This window comes from Bubalus bubalis, chromosome 3 (assembly GCF_019923935.1).
Source record: "Bubalus bubalis isolate 160015118507 breed Murrah chromosome 3, NDDB_SH_1, whole genome shotgun sequence".
In the NCBI taxonomy this organism is placed as follows: domain Eukaryota; kingdom Metazoa; phylum Chordata; class Mammalia; order Artiodactyla; family Bovidae; genus Bubalus; species Bubalus bubalis.
In genome coordinates, this window is record NC_059159.1 from 21,773,198 (window position 1) to 21,790,018 (window position 16,821).

General features: G+C 42.0%; 2 protein-coding genes across 2 annotated transcripts; both read left to right on the plus strand.

Annotated features, from left to right (window-relative positions):
- The first annotated feature begins 6,621 nt into the window (after positions 1 to 6,621).
- Positions 6,622 to 7,510, plus strand: LOC112583523 (keratin, high-sulfur matrix protein, IIIA3). The gene has a single exon (XM_025279258.2). It carries the CDS (start codon positions 6,698 to 6,700, stop codon positions 7,094 to 7,096), a length of 399 nt encoding a protein of 132 aa, XP_025135043.1. The 5' UTR covers positions 6,622 to 6,697; the 3' UTR covers positions 7,097 to 7,510.
- Positions 7,511 to 13,703: 6,193 nt separating this feature from the next.
- On the plus strand, positions 13,704 to 14,559 carry LOC112583524 (keratin, high-sulfur matrix protein, IIIA3). The gene has a single exon (XM_044938984.2). It carries the CDS (start codon positions 13,775 to 13,777, stop codon positions 14,171 to 14,173), a length of 399 nt encoding a protein of 132 aa, XP_044794919.1. The 5' UTR covers positions 13,704 to 13,774; the 3' UTR covers positions 14,174 to 14,559.
- Positions 14,560 to 16,821: the final 2,262 nt, after the last annotated feature.

Below are 16,821 nucleotides of genomic sequence, written 5' to 3' on the forward strand. Positions count from 1 at the left end.
CACAAAAAGTTGGACACGACTGAACAACTAACATTTTCAAAATTTCTTTACAATATTGCGTTGGTTCCTGCCATATATCAGCATAAGTCAGCCATAGGCATACAAATGTCCCCTCCCTCTTGAAACTCCCTCTCACTTCCCACCCCATCCCACTCCTCTAGGTAGTCACAGAGCACTGGGTTTGAGCTCCCTGCATCATACAGCAAATTTTCATCAACTATCTCTTTTACATATGGCAGTGTATATGTTTCAGTGCTGTTCTCTCTATTCATCCCACCCTTTCCTCCCCCCACTGTGTCCACAAGTCTGTTATCTATGTCTGCATTTCCACTGCTACCCTGCACATAGGTTCATGAGTACCATTTTCTAGGTTCCATATATATGTGTTAATATATGATATTTGTTTTTCTCTTTGACTCACTTCACTCTGTGTAATAAGCTGTAGGTTCATCCACCTCATTAAAACTGACTCAAATGTGTTCTTTTTATGGCTGAGTAATATTCCATTGTTGGAGAAAGAAATGGCAACCCACTCCAGTGTTCTTGCCTGGAGAATCCCAGGGACAGAGAAGCCTGATGGCCTGTCGTCTGTGGAGTCGCACAGAGTCGGACACGACTGAAGCAACTTAGTAGCAGCAGCAATATTCCATTGTATATATGTACCACAATTTCTTTATCCATTCTTCTGTTGATGGGTATCTAGGTTGATTCCATGTCCTAGCTTTTGTAAATAGTGCTGCAATGAACTTTGGAGTACATGTGTCTTTTTGAATTATAATTTCCTCAGAGTATATGCCTAGTGGTGGGATTGTTGGGTCATATGGTAGTTTTATTTCTAGTTTTTTAAGGAATAGCCATACTGTTGTCCATAGTGGCTGTATCAGTTTACATCCCCAAAACAATACAAGAAATTTATTATTTTAAAAATTATATCCAGGGACTTCCTTGGTGGTTCAGTTTAAGACTCTGCACTTCCACTGCAGGGGACACAGTTTAATATATGAAATGAATTGCCAGTCCAGGTTTGATGCATGATACTGGATGCTTGGGGCTGGTGCACTGAGATGACCCAGAGGGATGATACGGGGAGGGAGGAGGGAGGGGGGTTCAGAATGGGGAACACATGTATACCTGTGGTGGATTCAAGTTGATGTATGGCAAAACCAATACAATATTGTAAAGTAATTAACCTCCAACTAAAATAAATAAATTTAAAAAAAGAAAAAAAAAGAAAAAAAATCCCTGGTTGGGAAACTAAGATCCTGCATGCCATGGCACAGCCAAAAAATAAAAGTGATGTGGAGAATGGGAATTCTTTTGCAGTCCAGTGTTTAGGCCTCAGTGCTTTCACTGCCATGGACTTAGGTTCGATCCTGCAAGCCACTCAGTATGGTCAATAAATAAATAAATAAAACAAAAAATTATATCCAGAATCCATATATATGCATATATATAGTCAGGGGGGAGATTTCATATCAGTTTGGTATCTGTGCTGCTGAGGTCCTTCAATTAACTTTCCCAAGAGAAAATTTTGTCTGCTAGTCATTGAAATAATTGGTACACAATGAAATAGGATTTCTAATGAAATATTTGATTAAATCAATAGCTGCTTTCATAAAATCAGTGCCATTCCCAGACTTTTCCCTGTTGAATACCTAATCAAAGACAAACTATTAGGAGACAGATAACATGAATTTCTTAAGGAGAAACCAAGCAGCCCCTGTTTAATCAATGACATTTCTTGGTTGATCAGGATGAAAAGAGTAAGTAAAATGAAAGTTACCCACATGAATGGAGATCCAGAGGATGAAATCCAGTTGGACTTTGTAAAAGTCTTTATTCAAGCTTCATAACAAAGGTTATAAAGTAACTAATTTGCACTCTGGCAGATTAGATCACTCTTCACTAATATTTACTGTCTGCCTCTCCTGCGTCTTTGGGAGACGTGTCCTCTCCCCATTTCCTAGCCATGATTTGGACTTCACCGTGTGACTTGCTTTGGCCAATGGGGTATTAGAAGACACAACCCTAGCCAAGATTTGGAATGTGTTTGCATGATGGGAATTGCTCCCTTGTGCTGTCAGAAATAGGGTTACTAGGTAAAATGCAGGATGCCTCATTAAACTGGAATTTCAGATAAACAACAAATGATTTTTTATGTAAGGATGCCCTATGCATACTTACATATACTTACACTAAAATATTATATACTTACAGTAAAATATTATTTGTTGCTTATTTGAAATTCAAATTTAACTGAGGGATGTGTATTTTTATTTGCTGAATCTGGAAACATGAATTCAGATGGCAGTCCAAAACTAATCCATGGCCAGAAACCAAGACCAGCCTTAAAAATCAGCCAAACTCAACTGAACTGCAGACAAGTGGCCAAGAAATAAATACTTGCTATTGTATGTTATAAGAGTTTGTGGTTGTTATGCAGCAAGAGTTGACTAATTCAACTGTGGTGGCAATGAGAAACTAGTAAATATATCAATTGGTATGAAAAGATTAACCAGATAGTTTTCCATAAATGAAATAACAATAGGGGAATGCCCAAGTGTTTTGCTGGACTTGATTTTATCTCAACAAACTTTCTGGAAGACTAGATTAATAATAATTTCCAGGTTTATAGATAAAATTAAGCTCTTAAGATTGGTCGCTAATGGCCCGGGCAGGATGTCTGCCTCTGTGAGAGTTCCTGTGGCTGAACACTGTTTGAGAACTCCACTACTGGTGTCCCCATAGCCAGGGAGAGCCACAGGCACACCCTACCTCCCCAGGAGACACTCCAGGACCAGCGGTGCCGCACACAATTGCTCCATGGCCCAGAAGAGAAGAGCTGGGAAGCAGGCTTTGGGGGACCCGGTCAACAAGAGAAAGCTCCTGCCCACAAAACTCCAGCACAACAGCCCCAATGTGGACTGCAAGGAAGGGCTGCTGACCAGACAGAGGTGGAGAGTCAGGATAACCCCCTGGAGACCAGCACATGGAGCAAAGAGGAGTGGCCCCAACTTTGGTTCATCTTTGCCACCACAGACCCAGTCTTACTTTATGGAGAACATGCAGTTTGCGTAGTGGGAAAAGCACACGCTAATGTGTAAGCAGAGCCAGATATTCATTTCCCTCAGCATGCACTAGTGAGGACAGGTTTTCCTTCCATAGCTGTGGAGAGTCCAAACACAATCCACAGGGCATCTTCAACCCCAAGCCAATTGCAGGAGCACAGGTTGGACTGTCCCTCTTTCTGAAGAACATGAAAGGTTCCAAGCCTCACAGTTGAAGAGGATCTTGACTACTTAGTGGACCGGGTGGATAATGCCTGAAAAAAAAAAGAAAAACCCTGCAAAACAAGCTTTAAGATATTTATGATGTGCCATATGAGATGCAGTCTCTATTTTGAAGTTTTGTTTTATTTTTTATTGGAAGTTTTGTTTTATTTTTTATTGGTGTTTAGTTGATTTGCAATATTATATTGGTTTTGGGTGATCAGCATGGCGATTCAATATTTTTATAGATTATACTCCATTACAGGTTGTTGGTTATGGTCCTCTGTGTTGTATGATATATCCTTGTTGCTTATCTATTTTATACAAAACAGTTCGTATCTCTTAATCCCCTGAAAGGGAAAGTGTTAGTAGCTCAGTCGTGTCTGACTCTTTGCGATCCTATGGACTGTAAGCCTGCCAGGCTCCTCCATTCGAGCCTAGCAAAGTTGTTGAAAGGGAGTGGGTTGCCATTTCCTTCTCCAGGGGATCTTCCTGATCAAGGAATCGAACCTAAGTCTCCTTTATTGTAGGCAGATTCTTTATTGCCTAAGCTACCAGGGAAGCCCCTTGATCCCCTACCCCTAATTTTATTTTGAAATGCTAGGATGTGCTTCTCCCCAGTTCATGGTAACCCCGACTAGTCCCTGATAGACATAGTGCTTTCCGGAACAGGACCATCACAGACCATTTTGTGCCTCAGGCTGAAATCGAAGGACATGCAAGATATCTCAATAGTTTATTTAAAAATAAGTGCAAATATTTTTAAAAGCACTTAAGAATAGTAAAAAGTGAAATTATTCATCTTAAATTGAGGAAAAATCCCATTGGATTTTGTAAGCATGTTTGTTAAAATGTAAGTTTAAGGGTCAGACATACTTGGGATGAACCCAGACTCTTGAGAGCTGTGTTATTCCAATTATTTAAGAACTGTATAACCTTGGGCAAACTAGTTAAACTCACTGAGGTTCAATTCTTTATCTACAGGGGTAATAATATGTACTCATTTGATCGCTCTGATGACTAATAAGACAGGTAAAGATACCTGTTATAGTCCTTGGAATGTACATGTGTGTGCATGTGTGTGCGCATGCACATGCTCACTTGGGTCTGACTCTTTGAAAACCCACAGACTTAGTCCACCAGGCTCTGCTGTCCATGGAATTTTCCACGCAAGAATACTGGAATGGGTTGCCATTTCCTACTCCAGGGGATTTTCCTGAACCAGGGATCAAACACACCTCTTCTGTGTCTCCTAGTACTCGATACATATAGTAACTTAAAGCTCTTACACACTGAGAAGAAAAACGAGTGCTCACAGCATCAGCAAACAAAACAATACATCCAGAGGGAACTATTATAAACTGTTCTTAGGGGAAAATGGGTATAAGCTTCCAGTAAGGGCCTAATTAAGAAATTCCTTGTAAAACTGTGATACATTAGTTCAAAGGACTGTTGAGGCCAAGAATGTCCACAGAATGTAAGTCATAAATAAAAATGCTATTTGTAAGCAAATCAGAATATATTACTCTTACATCAAATTAAAATATGCCTCTGCCCACAATATTTCATGTAATTCTAGCCATATTATGTCAGAGAACATTTAGTCTGTACAGTAAAAATCAACTAATATTATAAAAGGAGCCAAGAGAGTATCTTGGCATGAGAAATAGAATGAACTTGATATAATCCACATTCATGATATCTTTCATGATATCATTGAAGCAAAAATAAAACTGATACCCTCATGACAACAACAAAAAGCCTCCTCCTTGTAGCTCAAGGGGGTAATTTTAGGACAAATGACGTTTTAAAAGCATTTGATTAGTGATTTGCAAGCTCTTGGCCCTTCTTTTTCCATTTAGTACATGGCTGACAGGACAGGATTCTTTTTTTTTTTTTTTTCAAATTCAAAGGAAAAGTGTAAATGTACTTCATACATAAGATTCAAATTTATAGAACTCATCATAAAGAGTAAAGTATAGGGTGAAGGTACAATTGAAAAACCATAAAAGGAATTAGACAACTGCATATCTTACAGAGCCACCATGTGCTACCAAGGGAAGCCAGACTATACTTTAAGACCTGGGAAAAAGCAGTCCCCCCACCCCATCCCAGCTCTAAGTCAACCTCTATTTATCCTCTGTGCTACTGCACAGATCTGGCCCAGCGTGCAAGCCCTGAGGCCCTTTGGGGTTATCTTTCATTGGGGTAAGTTGTTTCCTCATTCATTTTTAGTTGGGGACTTCCCCGGTGGTTCAGGGGTAGAGAATCTGGGTCGAGAAGATGCCCTGGGGAAGGAAATGGCAATCCACTCCAGAATCCCATAGAAGGAGGAGCCTGGCGAGGACTCCAGTCCATGGGGTCACAACTTAGCGACTAAACAACGGCAACAATCACTCTAAGTGATCCCTACTTGAGATTGTCAATTATATTCCAGTAAAACTGGGGAAGGAAAAAATACTTAAGATATTCTCTCTCCTGTCTGACAACTGTATCATCTGCAGAGCCTGATAAACAGAAAAGTCACAGTAGACGTTGTTTACTGAGGAATGAGGAGACTGGGACCCCATGAGGTGACCATGGTAAAACCACATGACCCTTTTTATAAAATGAGGAGATATATGTATAAGTTCTCTGCCATCTCTTTGCAGAATCTACACATGCAATGACAACCCCAAGAAATTACACAGATAAAAATTGCAATGGATGCTTGATGAGGGTTTTATCGTTAAGGTAGAGGTTGAGTTTGGTTTGGAAGGTGAGGAGGGTACAGAATCCACTAGGACCACCCAGGCCCTCCTGGGGAGGAGTGATTAAACCATGTGGCAGCCATCCTGGGTGCCATGTGGCCCTCCTCATATGGAGAACCACAAACCTGCCTTTCAGTGAGTCATGGAGGAGACACCTGGGAAACAGGTGACACTGGGCTGCCTGGAGTGCTACTGTGAGCCTGTTAGCTTCATGTGCACGGTTGTAAATACCAGGTCACTGTTTGGGTGGCAATTATGGGAGTCTTTGAAGTCCAGAAATAAAATGCTAACTACAGGGCCAAAGGATGAAGTAATTAAATACTAACATAATTTGGAAAACACATTCTTTTTTATATGGATGAGTATATTTCAAAGGAAATTTCACTAGCTTCAAATCATGTGGCTAGATTTGGTGACTATAAACAAAACAAGAAAACAGAAAATATCTGTGGGGTGTGTGCGTGGATATAGGGGTAGAGGGTTACCGAAACTGGTATTAGTCAATGCTAAATCCTCACTTAATTGGCCAGAATATTAACAAGGAATGGCATGAGTCTCTGGGGATCATCAGCTCCAGGTCAGGGTATATAAAGGGCCCCGAGCAGGGGGAAGACACTCACACCTGTGAACACTCAACTCCTCTCACCACTTCAACCCCACTCAGCCCCACACACCACCATGACCGGCTCCTGCTGCGGCCCCACCTTCTCCTCCCTCAGCTGTGGCGGAGGCTGCCTCCAGCCCTGCTGCTACCGCGACCCCTGCTGCTGCCGCCCAGTGTCCTGCCAGACCACCGTGAGCCGCCCCGTGACCTGCGTGCCCCGCTGCACGCGCCCCATCTGCGAGCCCTGCCGCCGCCCAGTCTGCTGCGACCCCTGCAGCCTGCAGGAGGGCTGCTGCCGCCCCATCACCTGCTGCCCCACGTCCTGCCAGGCCGTGGTCTGCCGCCCCTGCTGCTGGGCCACCACGTGCTGCCAGCCCATCTCTGTGCAGTCCCCCTGCTGCCGCCCCACCTGCTGCCGGCCCGCCCCCTGCCGCACCACCTGCCGCACCTGCAGGACCTCCCCCTGCTGCTGAGACCCCACTTTCTTATAAAGCAACATCCTGGAGCCTAAGCATCCACTCTGCATTTTAATTACGTTGAAAGAAAAATAGACATTCTTTCATAAGGTGACAATAGTCATTTTTATGTTTTACCATTTGGATATATAAGCAGATGTCCAGTCAAATTTGCAGCTGTCAATCCCAGGGACGGGGGAGCCTGGTGGGCTGCCATCTATGGGGTCGCACAGAGTCGGACACGACTGAAGTGACTTAGCAGCAGTAGCAGCCATCAGCAGAAGTCACAATTGATGCTAAATCCATCTTTAAAAGTCCCCAGAGTGGGTGTTACAAACTCATTCTGAATTCCAGAGGCTGCTCAAACTCTCCCCTCCATCTTTTGTAATGTGTTGCCTGCTTATTTTTCAATAAACTAATTTTTTCCTGTAACACCCCCGCTTCCTGATTCATTCATTAGTGCATGTTTATGAGTGTACACAGATGAGCAAACAATGAAAAGGAAGACAGATGGAGAGGATGAAGGAGACAGGAGAGGGAAAGAAGAGGTACAGGGATCCAGGTATGAGTCTTAACAAGTGGTACAGGACTGTGAGACCAGTCCTCAGACTGCCCACGTGTGTAGGAAATCTGAGCACACTAGGTCCTCCGTGGCTTGTCCTTTGCCCACATCTCCAGGTTCATGTCTCAACAATCCCCAACTATATTTCACTCTAAACAACTCTGAACTTCTCACAGTTACTGGCACAAGTCGTGAAGTTCCATGTCTTTGCTTTTGTCATGTTCTTCATTTAATCTGGAATATCTTTTCATCTACCCCTTCCCTCCACCCTCTCCATCTACCTAACCCTGAGTCATTTCCAAGATTCAGCTCAGTCTTCTCCAATTGTTCTGTCCTAAGCCCTCCATCATGTATGGATGTGAGAGTTGGACTGTGAAGAAAGCTAAGTGCTGGAGAATTGATGCTTTTGAACTGTGGTGTTGGAGAAGACTCTTGAGAGTCCCATGGACTGCAAGGAGATCCAACCAGTCCATTCTAAAGGAGATCAGCCCTGGGATTTCTTTGGAAGGAATGATGCTAAAGCTGAAACTCCAATACTTTGTCCACCTGATGCAAAGAGTTGACTTATTGGAAAAGACTCTGATGCTGGGAAGGATTGGGGGCAGGAGGATAAGGGGACGACAGAGGATGAGATGGCTGGATGGCATCACTGACTCGATGGACGTCAGTCTGGGTGAACTCCGGGAGTTGATGATGGACAGGGAGGCCTAGCGTGCTGCGATTCATGGGGTCGCAAAGAGTCGGACACGACTGAGCGACTGAACTGAACTGAACTGAACTGAAGCCCTCCATCACACAAACACACATGCATAACATGCACGAACACACATGCACACACCCACAAGCTAGGTTAGGTGCCCCTAAGTTGTGCCAATAACATCCTATACTTCCTTCCCTCTTCACAAGGCATAGTATTGAGATTATCTATTTCTCTACCTCCAATGAAGGAGCCACACTTTTCCTGGTTCCCATTACTGAGGTCAATGTTTAGAATATAGCTGGTAGTCAATTTCTATTTATTGAATCAAAATACATTAGAAGGGAATTGTCTTTATGAAAAGAATTCTAAAAGCTATATATTTACTTAAAGCAAAAAATTCATCAGTTTAACTTAAATTTTCTGACCTCCAGTTTTCCCTGTCTACAAAATGAGAAAATTAATATTTATCAATGTAAATTTCTGGGTAAGTTAAGCAACTTAATGCATATAAAGTGCCTGACACATAGGAAGCACCCCTACTGTTACCAAACCAATTTTGATCTGCTCACTCATGCACAGTAAAACAAATCTTTTGACACTGCATTGTGGTGAAGAAAAGTGCAGAGTTGATTGCAAGGCAACCAACATGGAACCAAGCAAGGAGAATGGGCAGCTTGGGCTCAAAAGACCTGAACTCCCCAGTGGCTCTCAGGGAAGTGTTTTTAAAGGCAAGGTGAAGAGGAGGGTCTTAGGGTCCAGGATCAGCTCACACTCAATTTTCTGATTGGCTGATGGTGAGGTTAACAGGGTGATATTTCAGGAATCTGCCTTCAACCTTCTGATTCCAATTGGTCTGGGGTCTCTGTGCTTGTGATCAGCATGCAATTAATTTCTTCCGCCTGATGGGGGGTTTAGTGTCTGCAAAACAACTGAAGGGTATGGCTCAGAATAGTATCCTTGATAAGGAACTGAAAGTCCTTGACTTTGTTTTATGGCTGAACTATCATGATTTTGTCTTGCTTGACTGTCTTCCTTTGTTTCTGTGTTTTCTCATTTCTTCGATTAAATTTGCTCTTTGGAACTTGGGGGAGGCTTAGGAAGCTAAAGCTTTTCTGCAAACAAAAAGCAGGCAGGGGACAAGGGGAATTTGTTCCTGGGAAGGCCCCACAGCATCCTGGCCTGTTTCAATACCATTCATATTTGTTGAACATTTGATCATCGCTGTAACAAACAAGCTCAAAAGATGTGCTACTTATTACACATCATATTATTTTAAGTTGGAAGGCATTCAAGGGAAGACTTTTTTCAGGATAATCCATAACCACTTCCAGAGACTAATTTTCTAAGAACTATAATAAAGACAGCACAAAAAAATTCGTTGTTAGGTCAGGGCTGTTTCAGGATGAAAGGGCTCTTTAAAGGCTGATTTACAGTATGTAGGAAAGAGTCCTTGATGGCAAGATTTATGAGTATGAATAGGGGTTTATCATCAGGGGTAATAAGAACTGGGGATATATATGCATTTGATAGTTACACTTTCCCTTTCACCCTAACCCAAAGGAATTAAACACAAAGCTGTAGGAGACTCCAAAAGATTACTTGTTTAGTCTTCCTTAGATTTAAGGAGATACATACTTAAACCACTCAGAAGAGATATTTATTTTTTTTAATTCCAGAAATAAATCCCACTAGTTCCCTGATCACCACAGGCCTTTTGTCTTTTCCAACTAAAATATTTTCTCTTTTCAATTAATAATACCCATATCTTCTATCTTCTACATTTTTGTGGATTTTATAATAAATTTGGATTATGAAGAACATCAGAGACTCTTGTTACAGATGAGGAAACTGGGGCTGCTAGTGTTACAGTATTTTCTCTAAATTACAAAATTGACAGGTGGTGGAGGAAGAATTTATTTTTTAACTTTTCATTTTATATTGGAGTATAGCCAATTAATAATGTGGCGATAGCTTCAGGTGGATGGCAAAGGGACTCAGCCATACGTATATACGTATCCTTTCTCTCTCAAACTCCCATCCCAACCAGACTGCCACCTAACACTGAGCAGAGTGCCCTTTGGTATACAGTAGGTCCTTGTTGGTTATCCCTTTTAAATAAAGCAGTGTGTACATTTCGATCCCATTCTCCCTCTCTCTCCCTGCTATCCTTCCCTCCTGGTAACCATAAGTATTCCATTCTCTAAGTCTGAGTCTGTTTCAGTTTTGTAAATAAGCTTATTTGTATTATTTCTTTTTAGGTTCTGATATTTCTCTTTCTCTGTCTGACTTATTTGTCTTCCCCGTCCTCCTCCTGCCCTTTTCCCCTCAATCTTCCCCACTCCCATCTCTGACACTTATGAGTGGAGGCTATTTTAAGGATCATTTTGGAGAACACAGAATGCATTTTCTATTTTCAGAACTTGCAAAATGTCCTACCATCCAGGGCGCCCAAACTAGTTTCTAAAAAAACATAACTCATGACACTCATAACAAAACACAACTCATAAAACTATTGAGGTGAGGGCATGGCTTTTTCTGGCCATCAGAAAGAGTCATCATCACTACATGCTTCAATCCAACTAAAAAATCCCATAATTTATCACCACCTTAGATAATGTTTACTTGCTTCTACTCTAACGATTATGCTCTTGCAGAACATCTGGAATTTGCACAATGTAACTAAAAAAGCCCATGAGATAAAGGCCAGGGACAAATCCCTTTTCTAACAAACTTAGGTCCATTAGTGTGCTATAGCAAGGGAGACCACACGGCATTAGAAACACAGGACATCCCACCAAGTGAAGGTAAAGGTTTTTATAGGATTTTGAGGAATGGGAAAATTCAGATAAAATTACATGAAATGGTAGGTTCAAAGAGAAATGTGGCTTTGTGTAAAAGAATTAACAGCAGCGCTGGGCAGTGAAATGGACTTACTGTCTCCTTTCTCTGGAAACCATATAGTTAAGATAACTGCAGAATGTGGTATCTGAAAATCTCATATCTGATTGTCTGCCCCCTGGATTGGATATTGAGACTGCTTTTGTGTTAAGGTGATTAAGGTCCTATCCAAGCAATAGTGGGATGTCCCTTATTACTTGGGATTCCCAGGTGGCTCAGTGGTAAACAATTTGCCTGCCAATGCAGAAGATGCAAGAGACACAGGTTCCAGCCGTGAGTCAGGAAGATCTCCTGGAGTAGGGAATGGCAACCCACTTCAGTATTCTTGCCTGTAAAACTCCACGGACCGAGGAGCCTGACAGGCTACAGTCCATGGGGCCGCAAAGAGTCAGACACAACTAAGCATAGCACAGCCCTTATTACTATTGTTACTTCAAATAGCAAAGTTTCTGACAGTCCATGATCACAAAACACAAGATTTCTTAGGACTGTGTCCATTTGCCAGTTAAAATAAGCAATGAGTTTACAGACGTATTCCTATTCCTAATGTTTGAATCTCTGTATATATTCTAAGGGATTCCCTGGAATCCCTTAGGTAAAGAATCTGCCTGCCAATGCAGTAGGTGCGGGAGACTCAGGTTTGATTCTTGGGTGGGGAAGATTCCCCGAAGGAGGAAATAGCAACCCATTCTACTAGTCTTCCCTGGGAAATCCTATGGACAGAAGAGCCTGCTGGGCTACAGTTCATAGCATCGCAAAAGAGTTGGACACAATTTAGTGACTAAACAAACAATACATTCTAAGCCGAATAACAATATGCTAAAATAAACCATAAATTAAGCGAGTTCTTATTTTATTTCCCTATATGAGACAGAATTTTTGATTACTACTACTACCTGTTCACTCTTTTAAGGTGACTCAGAGTTGGAAAAAGACCAGGAGCTATGCATCAGTGTTTGTACTCAAAAGATGGTGTGAAGTATTGCTGAAGCTTTGCCACTCTTTTACCTGTACATCTCTGGAGAAATCATTTCACCAATTTGGCCTTCCACAAATTGGGATAGACTATCATGGATCAGAAACTCAAAGGCCTTTAAGGACCAGAATTATGATGGACCAAAGTGTGTCAATTGCCTCAGCAACCTTTGTTCAATGTTATCTTTTTTTTAGCATTTATTTATTTATTGTCACATTTTTGGAAGTATAGTTGGTTTACAATGTTATGCCAATAGAAAAGAGTACAGTGTTATTTTTAACCTTTTTTCCAATTTATATTTATTTTCTGTACCCCCATTTTTCTTAGCTGAGACTGAAAAAGACAAAACAATTTTATCAATCACCAGCTCACTTACTTCCCTTTGTCATTTTTAAAATTTTTATTATTTTTTTGGCTGTACCATGTGTCATCTGTGATTTTCTTTCACCAACCATGGATGGAACCCATGCCCCCTGCAGTGGAAGCACAGAGTCTTAACCACTGGACCACCAGGGAAGTCCCTCCCCTTGTCTTTCTTAGAAGCCTACCTTCACACTTGATATGTAAGCAAGCAAAATCCTCAGCCAACAAACCAAAGCATCTACAACAGCAAGATAATTAGTCCCTTTATAAATATTTTAATGTGTGTTGAAGAACTCAGTACAAGTGCTTATGTCACACCTAGGAAGTAAGAAATATTCCAATTTCGGTGTTATTTCTAAGACTCAAGAAGGAATACTCAGAAAGGCATAATATGAATAAAATCTTTACTTCATTTGGCCTTACTGTTGCATGAAAAGTTTGTCTCCTTTAATTGGTTTCCCTGCCTTTGTCTTGCCTTTCTAAAATTTGTAATTACTCTGTGATAAGAAACTACAGTATAGCACTATTTACTTAGTAAGGGTCCCATATGTTGCTATGAAGTGATAGGCCAATTCAGGCCACTAAACAGCATTACTTGAGTGACTTACGTGGTCATTTCCTGATAAACAAGGTGAAATAACACATTATTTTACAGAAGCACTGGGCCATTTGTTCCATTGCAGAAGCAGTACACATCACCTTTTACAAGCCATTTTGGTTTTCCAGAAACTCATCCTTCATTTCAGCATCAATCAGAAACCAGGCTTACCACTCCTGAACCTTATAGTCCCATTAGTCCTGGATGATGAACAGAGGAAAGTGTGATGGTGGCAGCACTGGATTCCTCAAACTTTCAGCTCATCTGTCACATGACATGGTCTGGAAGGATTAGCTATTCAATGAGTAATTTTTCAAATTATGTAAATCATTAAGTATTCATTTCAAGGGGAAAAGCAGACAGGAAGAAAGAAAAGCACCCATCAGCGATGCTTGTATTGCTGCCTCAGCAGTTGAATCCACCAATCTGGGGTTCTCATTTCAATGGGCAACCACAACTCCAGGAAACAACAGCTTGTCATGGGATCATCAGCTCCTGGCCAGGGTATATAAAGGGCCCCGAGCAGGGGGAAGACACTCACACCTGAGAACACTCAACTCCTCTCACCACCTCAACCCCACTCAGCCCCACACACCACCATGACCGGCTCCTGCTGCGGCCCCACCTTCTCCTCCCTCAGCTGTGGCGGAGGCTGCCTCCAGCCCTGCTGCTACCGCGACCCCTGCTGCTGCCGTCCAGTGTCCTGCCAGACCACCGTGAGCCGCCCCGTGACCTGCGTGCCCCGCTGCACGCGCCCCATCTGCGAGCCCTGCCGCCGCCCAGTCTGCTGCGACCCCTGCAGCCTGCAGGAGGGCTGCTGCCGCCCCATCACCTGCTGCCCCACGTCCTGCCAGGCCGTGGTCTGCCGCCCCTGCTGCTGGGCCACCACGTGCTGCCAGCCCATCTCTGTGCAGTCCCCCTGCTGCCGCCCCACCTGCTGCCGGCCCGCCCCCTGCCGCACCACCTGCCGCACCTGCAGGACCTCCCCGTGCTGCTGAGTAGCGCTGCAGGAAATCACCCCAGGTATTCAGAAACTTGTGCCAGCCCTTCCCAGCCCTGATGGATCAGATGAGAGATACTACTTTTGAAACCTACCTGCCTGCAACAATTAATTGAGCAGTAACTCTTGATGCCTTTTCCCGCATAAATATGTACCTAAATCTTGCCTTCTTTGATGGTCTTTAGAAAAATTCCAGCTTTCAGGATTTGAATTCTTGGCTTTAAAAAATGAATAAACAAAGATTAAAATTGCTCTTGAATAGAGCCCTAGTCCACTGATTCATCATCACTTCTCTACTGTTTCAAGATGAGATATTTTTCTAGGATAATATTACATTTATCCTGGGGCTCTGCATGGTAAAATAATAAATTTTTGTTTCTCAGACGCAAATGTGTTTCTTTATTGTTTATTAATCTTCAAAAGTTCATTTTTTTAGCTTATGTTATAATATGGGGGGTCAGAAGAAACAAGTGAAGAAAGATTTTCCAAGGGCCATTATTTTTTAATTTTAGGAACAATTCATGCACAAGGTCTCTAGTTTTAATAGCAATCCAGATAATTCAGAACCTCTTAAATGAACCACCTTCATATTTCAAGTCAAAGTTTTCATTCATGTTGAAGAAGTGGAGACTTGATAGGAAGTCTCTCTGATCCCAAACTTGACTAATGAATCATTCTCACATCTGTGATAAGGGGGAGGAAACCTAAGTCCTAAATATTCATTGGAAGGACTGATGCTGAAACTGAAGCTCCAGTGTTTTGACCACCTGATGCAAAGAGCCAATTCATTGGAAAAGATCCTGATGCTGAGAGAGAGACTGAAGGCAAAAGGAGAAAAAGGCAGCAGAAGATGAGCAGTTAGGTAGCATCACCGACTCAATGGACATGAATTTGAGCAAACTCTAAGAAATAGTAAAGGACAGAGTAGCCTGGCATGCTGCAGTCCATGGGTTCACAAAGAGTGAGACACAACTTGGCGACTGAACAACAACAACAGCCTAAGTCAGAATCCCATTTGTTCCCTGACCTAGAAAACTGTGCAGTGATTAATATCAATTGGTACCTGGAATTCCTAACCACTGAAATGCCTGTCCTAGAAGAACCAGTATGCCATATTTTCCAGAATCCCTCCAGCCAAGGAAGGAGAAATGTAGCTTGGCTAGAACCATTTCTAATTTAGAACTCTAAACAACTTTACTATCCAAACCATGCCAATGTATTTGAAATAATAACATTAATCCACAGTAGATCTGTTTTTGTGGCGTTTAAATACTTGTAAGCTGGTCAGGAAACTAGCCACTATTGTTATCCTGAGAAATAATGTATTGAATTCCTGGCATCTGATCTTAAAGAGTTTTTGGAATGTGCTTTTTATTTACCTGGTCTCATCTACCTGCCCAGCTACAGGAATCAGGCAAGGAAACCTTTGTGAAGACCCAGATCTTGACTGACTTTGTTCACTGCTGGATTCCCATTGATCAGCACAATACTTGACACATAGTATATGATCAGAAATTAGTTACTACATAATTGAATGAATACATTCTAAGGATTGGAAGACAGAAAGATTTCATTACACCCCAGTTCTCTTCTCAGGCTGGACATGTGCATTCTTACAGTAAAACAAGAAGCCACAGCTTGAAGAGAAGTAGTTTTCTTGGAATAAAGTTTTCTCAACAAGTAGCTCATTATTTTTAAAACCTTTACATTGTCAGTATGTACAATGGAATTTCCTCTTAATTAAGTTTGACTCTTTTGTTGTTGTTCAGTCGCTAAGTCATGTCTGACTCTTTGTGACCCCATGGACTACAGCACACTAGACTTCCCTGTCCTTCTCTACCTCCCGGAGTTTGCTCAAATGCATGTCCATTGAGTCAGTGATGCTACTTAACTGTCTCATCCTCTGCCTCCCTCTTCTCCCTCTTCTTTTGCTTTCAATCTTTCCCTAGCATCAGGGTCTTTTCCAATGAGTCAGCTGTTCGCATCAGGTGGTCAAAGTATCTGACAATTTACTGGTTGACAGTTCAAAACTCCAGTTTCTATCTATATATTCTTGATCATTGTTTTTTATTAATAATTTAAAAAATTATCTTCTTTAATTCTCTCACTACACTTTGTTTTCCTTTTGTCAGAATTTTCCTCCTTAACCTTCTAGAGACTTGCTCATATTGTAGTGTTTTCTCAGATGTAGAATGTTGTGCTTGATCCCAAGCTCATCATTATTATTGGATCATGTTTGTTGCACTGTAACACCACACCCTGGTCAGCCACAGTGGCTGGTGCAGGTCTGGATAAGCCTGCAAGGGATTCTGTGGGCAGAATGCTTGAAAAGAAGGCTTAAATTGCAGCCTTCAGTCACAGATCTAGAACAGACTTGATTGTAAAACATGGGTCAGAACCAAGCAAATCCAGAGGCAGAGGGAAAAAAAAAAAAAACTGCCGAGTGACATGATTTTCCTGCAGACCCTGACAATTTGAAATAATTGAACATCACAAGGGGTCTGTAAGCAGAAGGAAGACTGGTACATGAGGAGACACTGAAGCAAGAGACAGTGGGGTAAAGGCAAGGCGGGCTTGAGACCACCTAGGGCTGTGGGACCTGTACCTGGGGGGTTCATCGTGCTGGCCGGCTGCTACCTTCATCTA

Bases quoted from the DNA above. Each gene is read 5' to 3' on its own strand.
- LOC112583524 (XM_044938984.2), top strand. From the start codon at position 13,775: ATGACCGGCTCCTGCTGCGGCCCCACCTTCTCCTCCCTCAGCTGTGGC.
- LOC112583523 (XM_025279258.2), top strand. From the start codon at position 6,698: ATGACCGGCTCCTGCTGCGGCCCCACCTTCTCCTCCCTCAGCTGTGGC.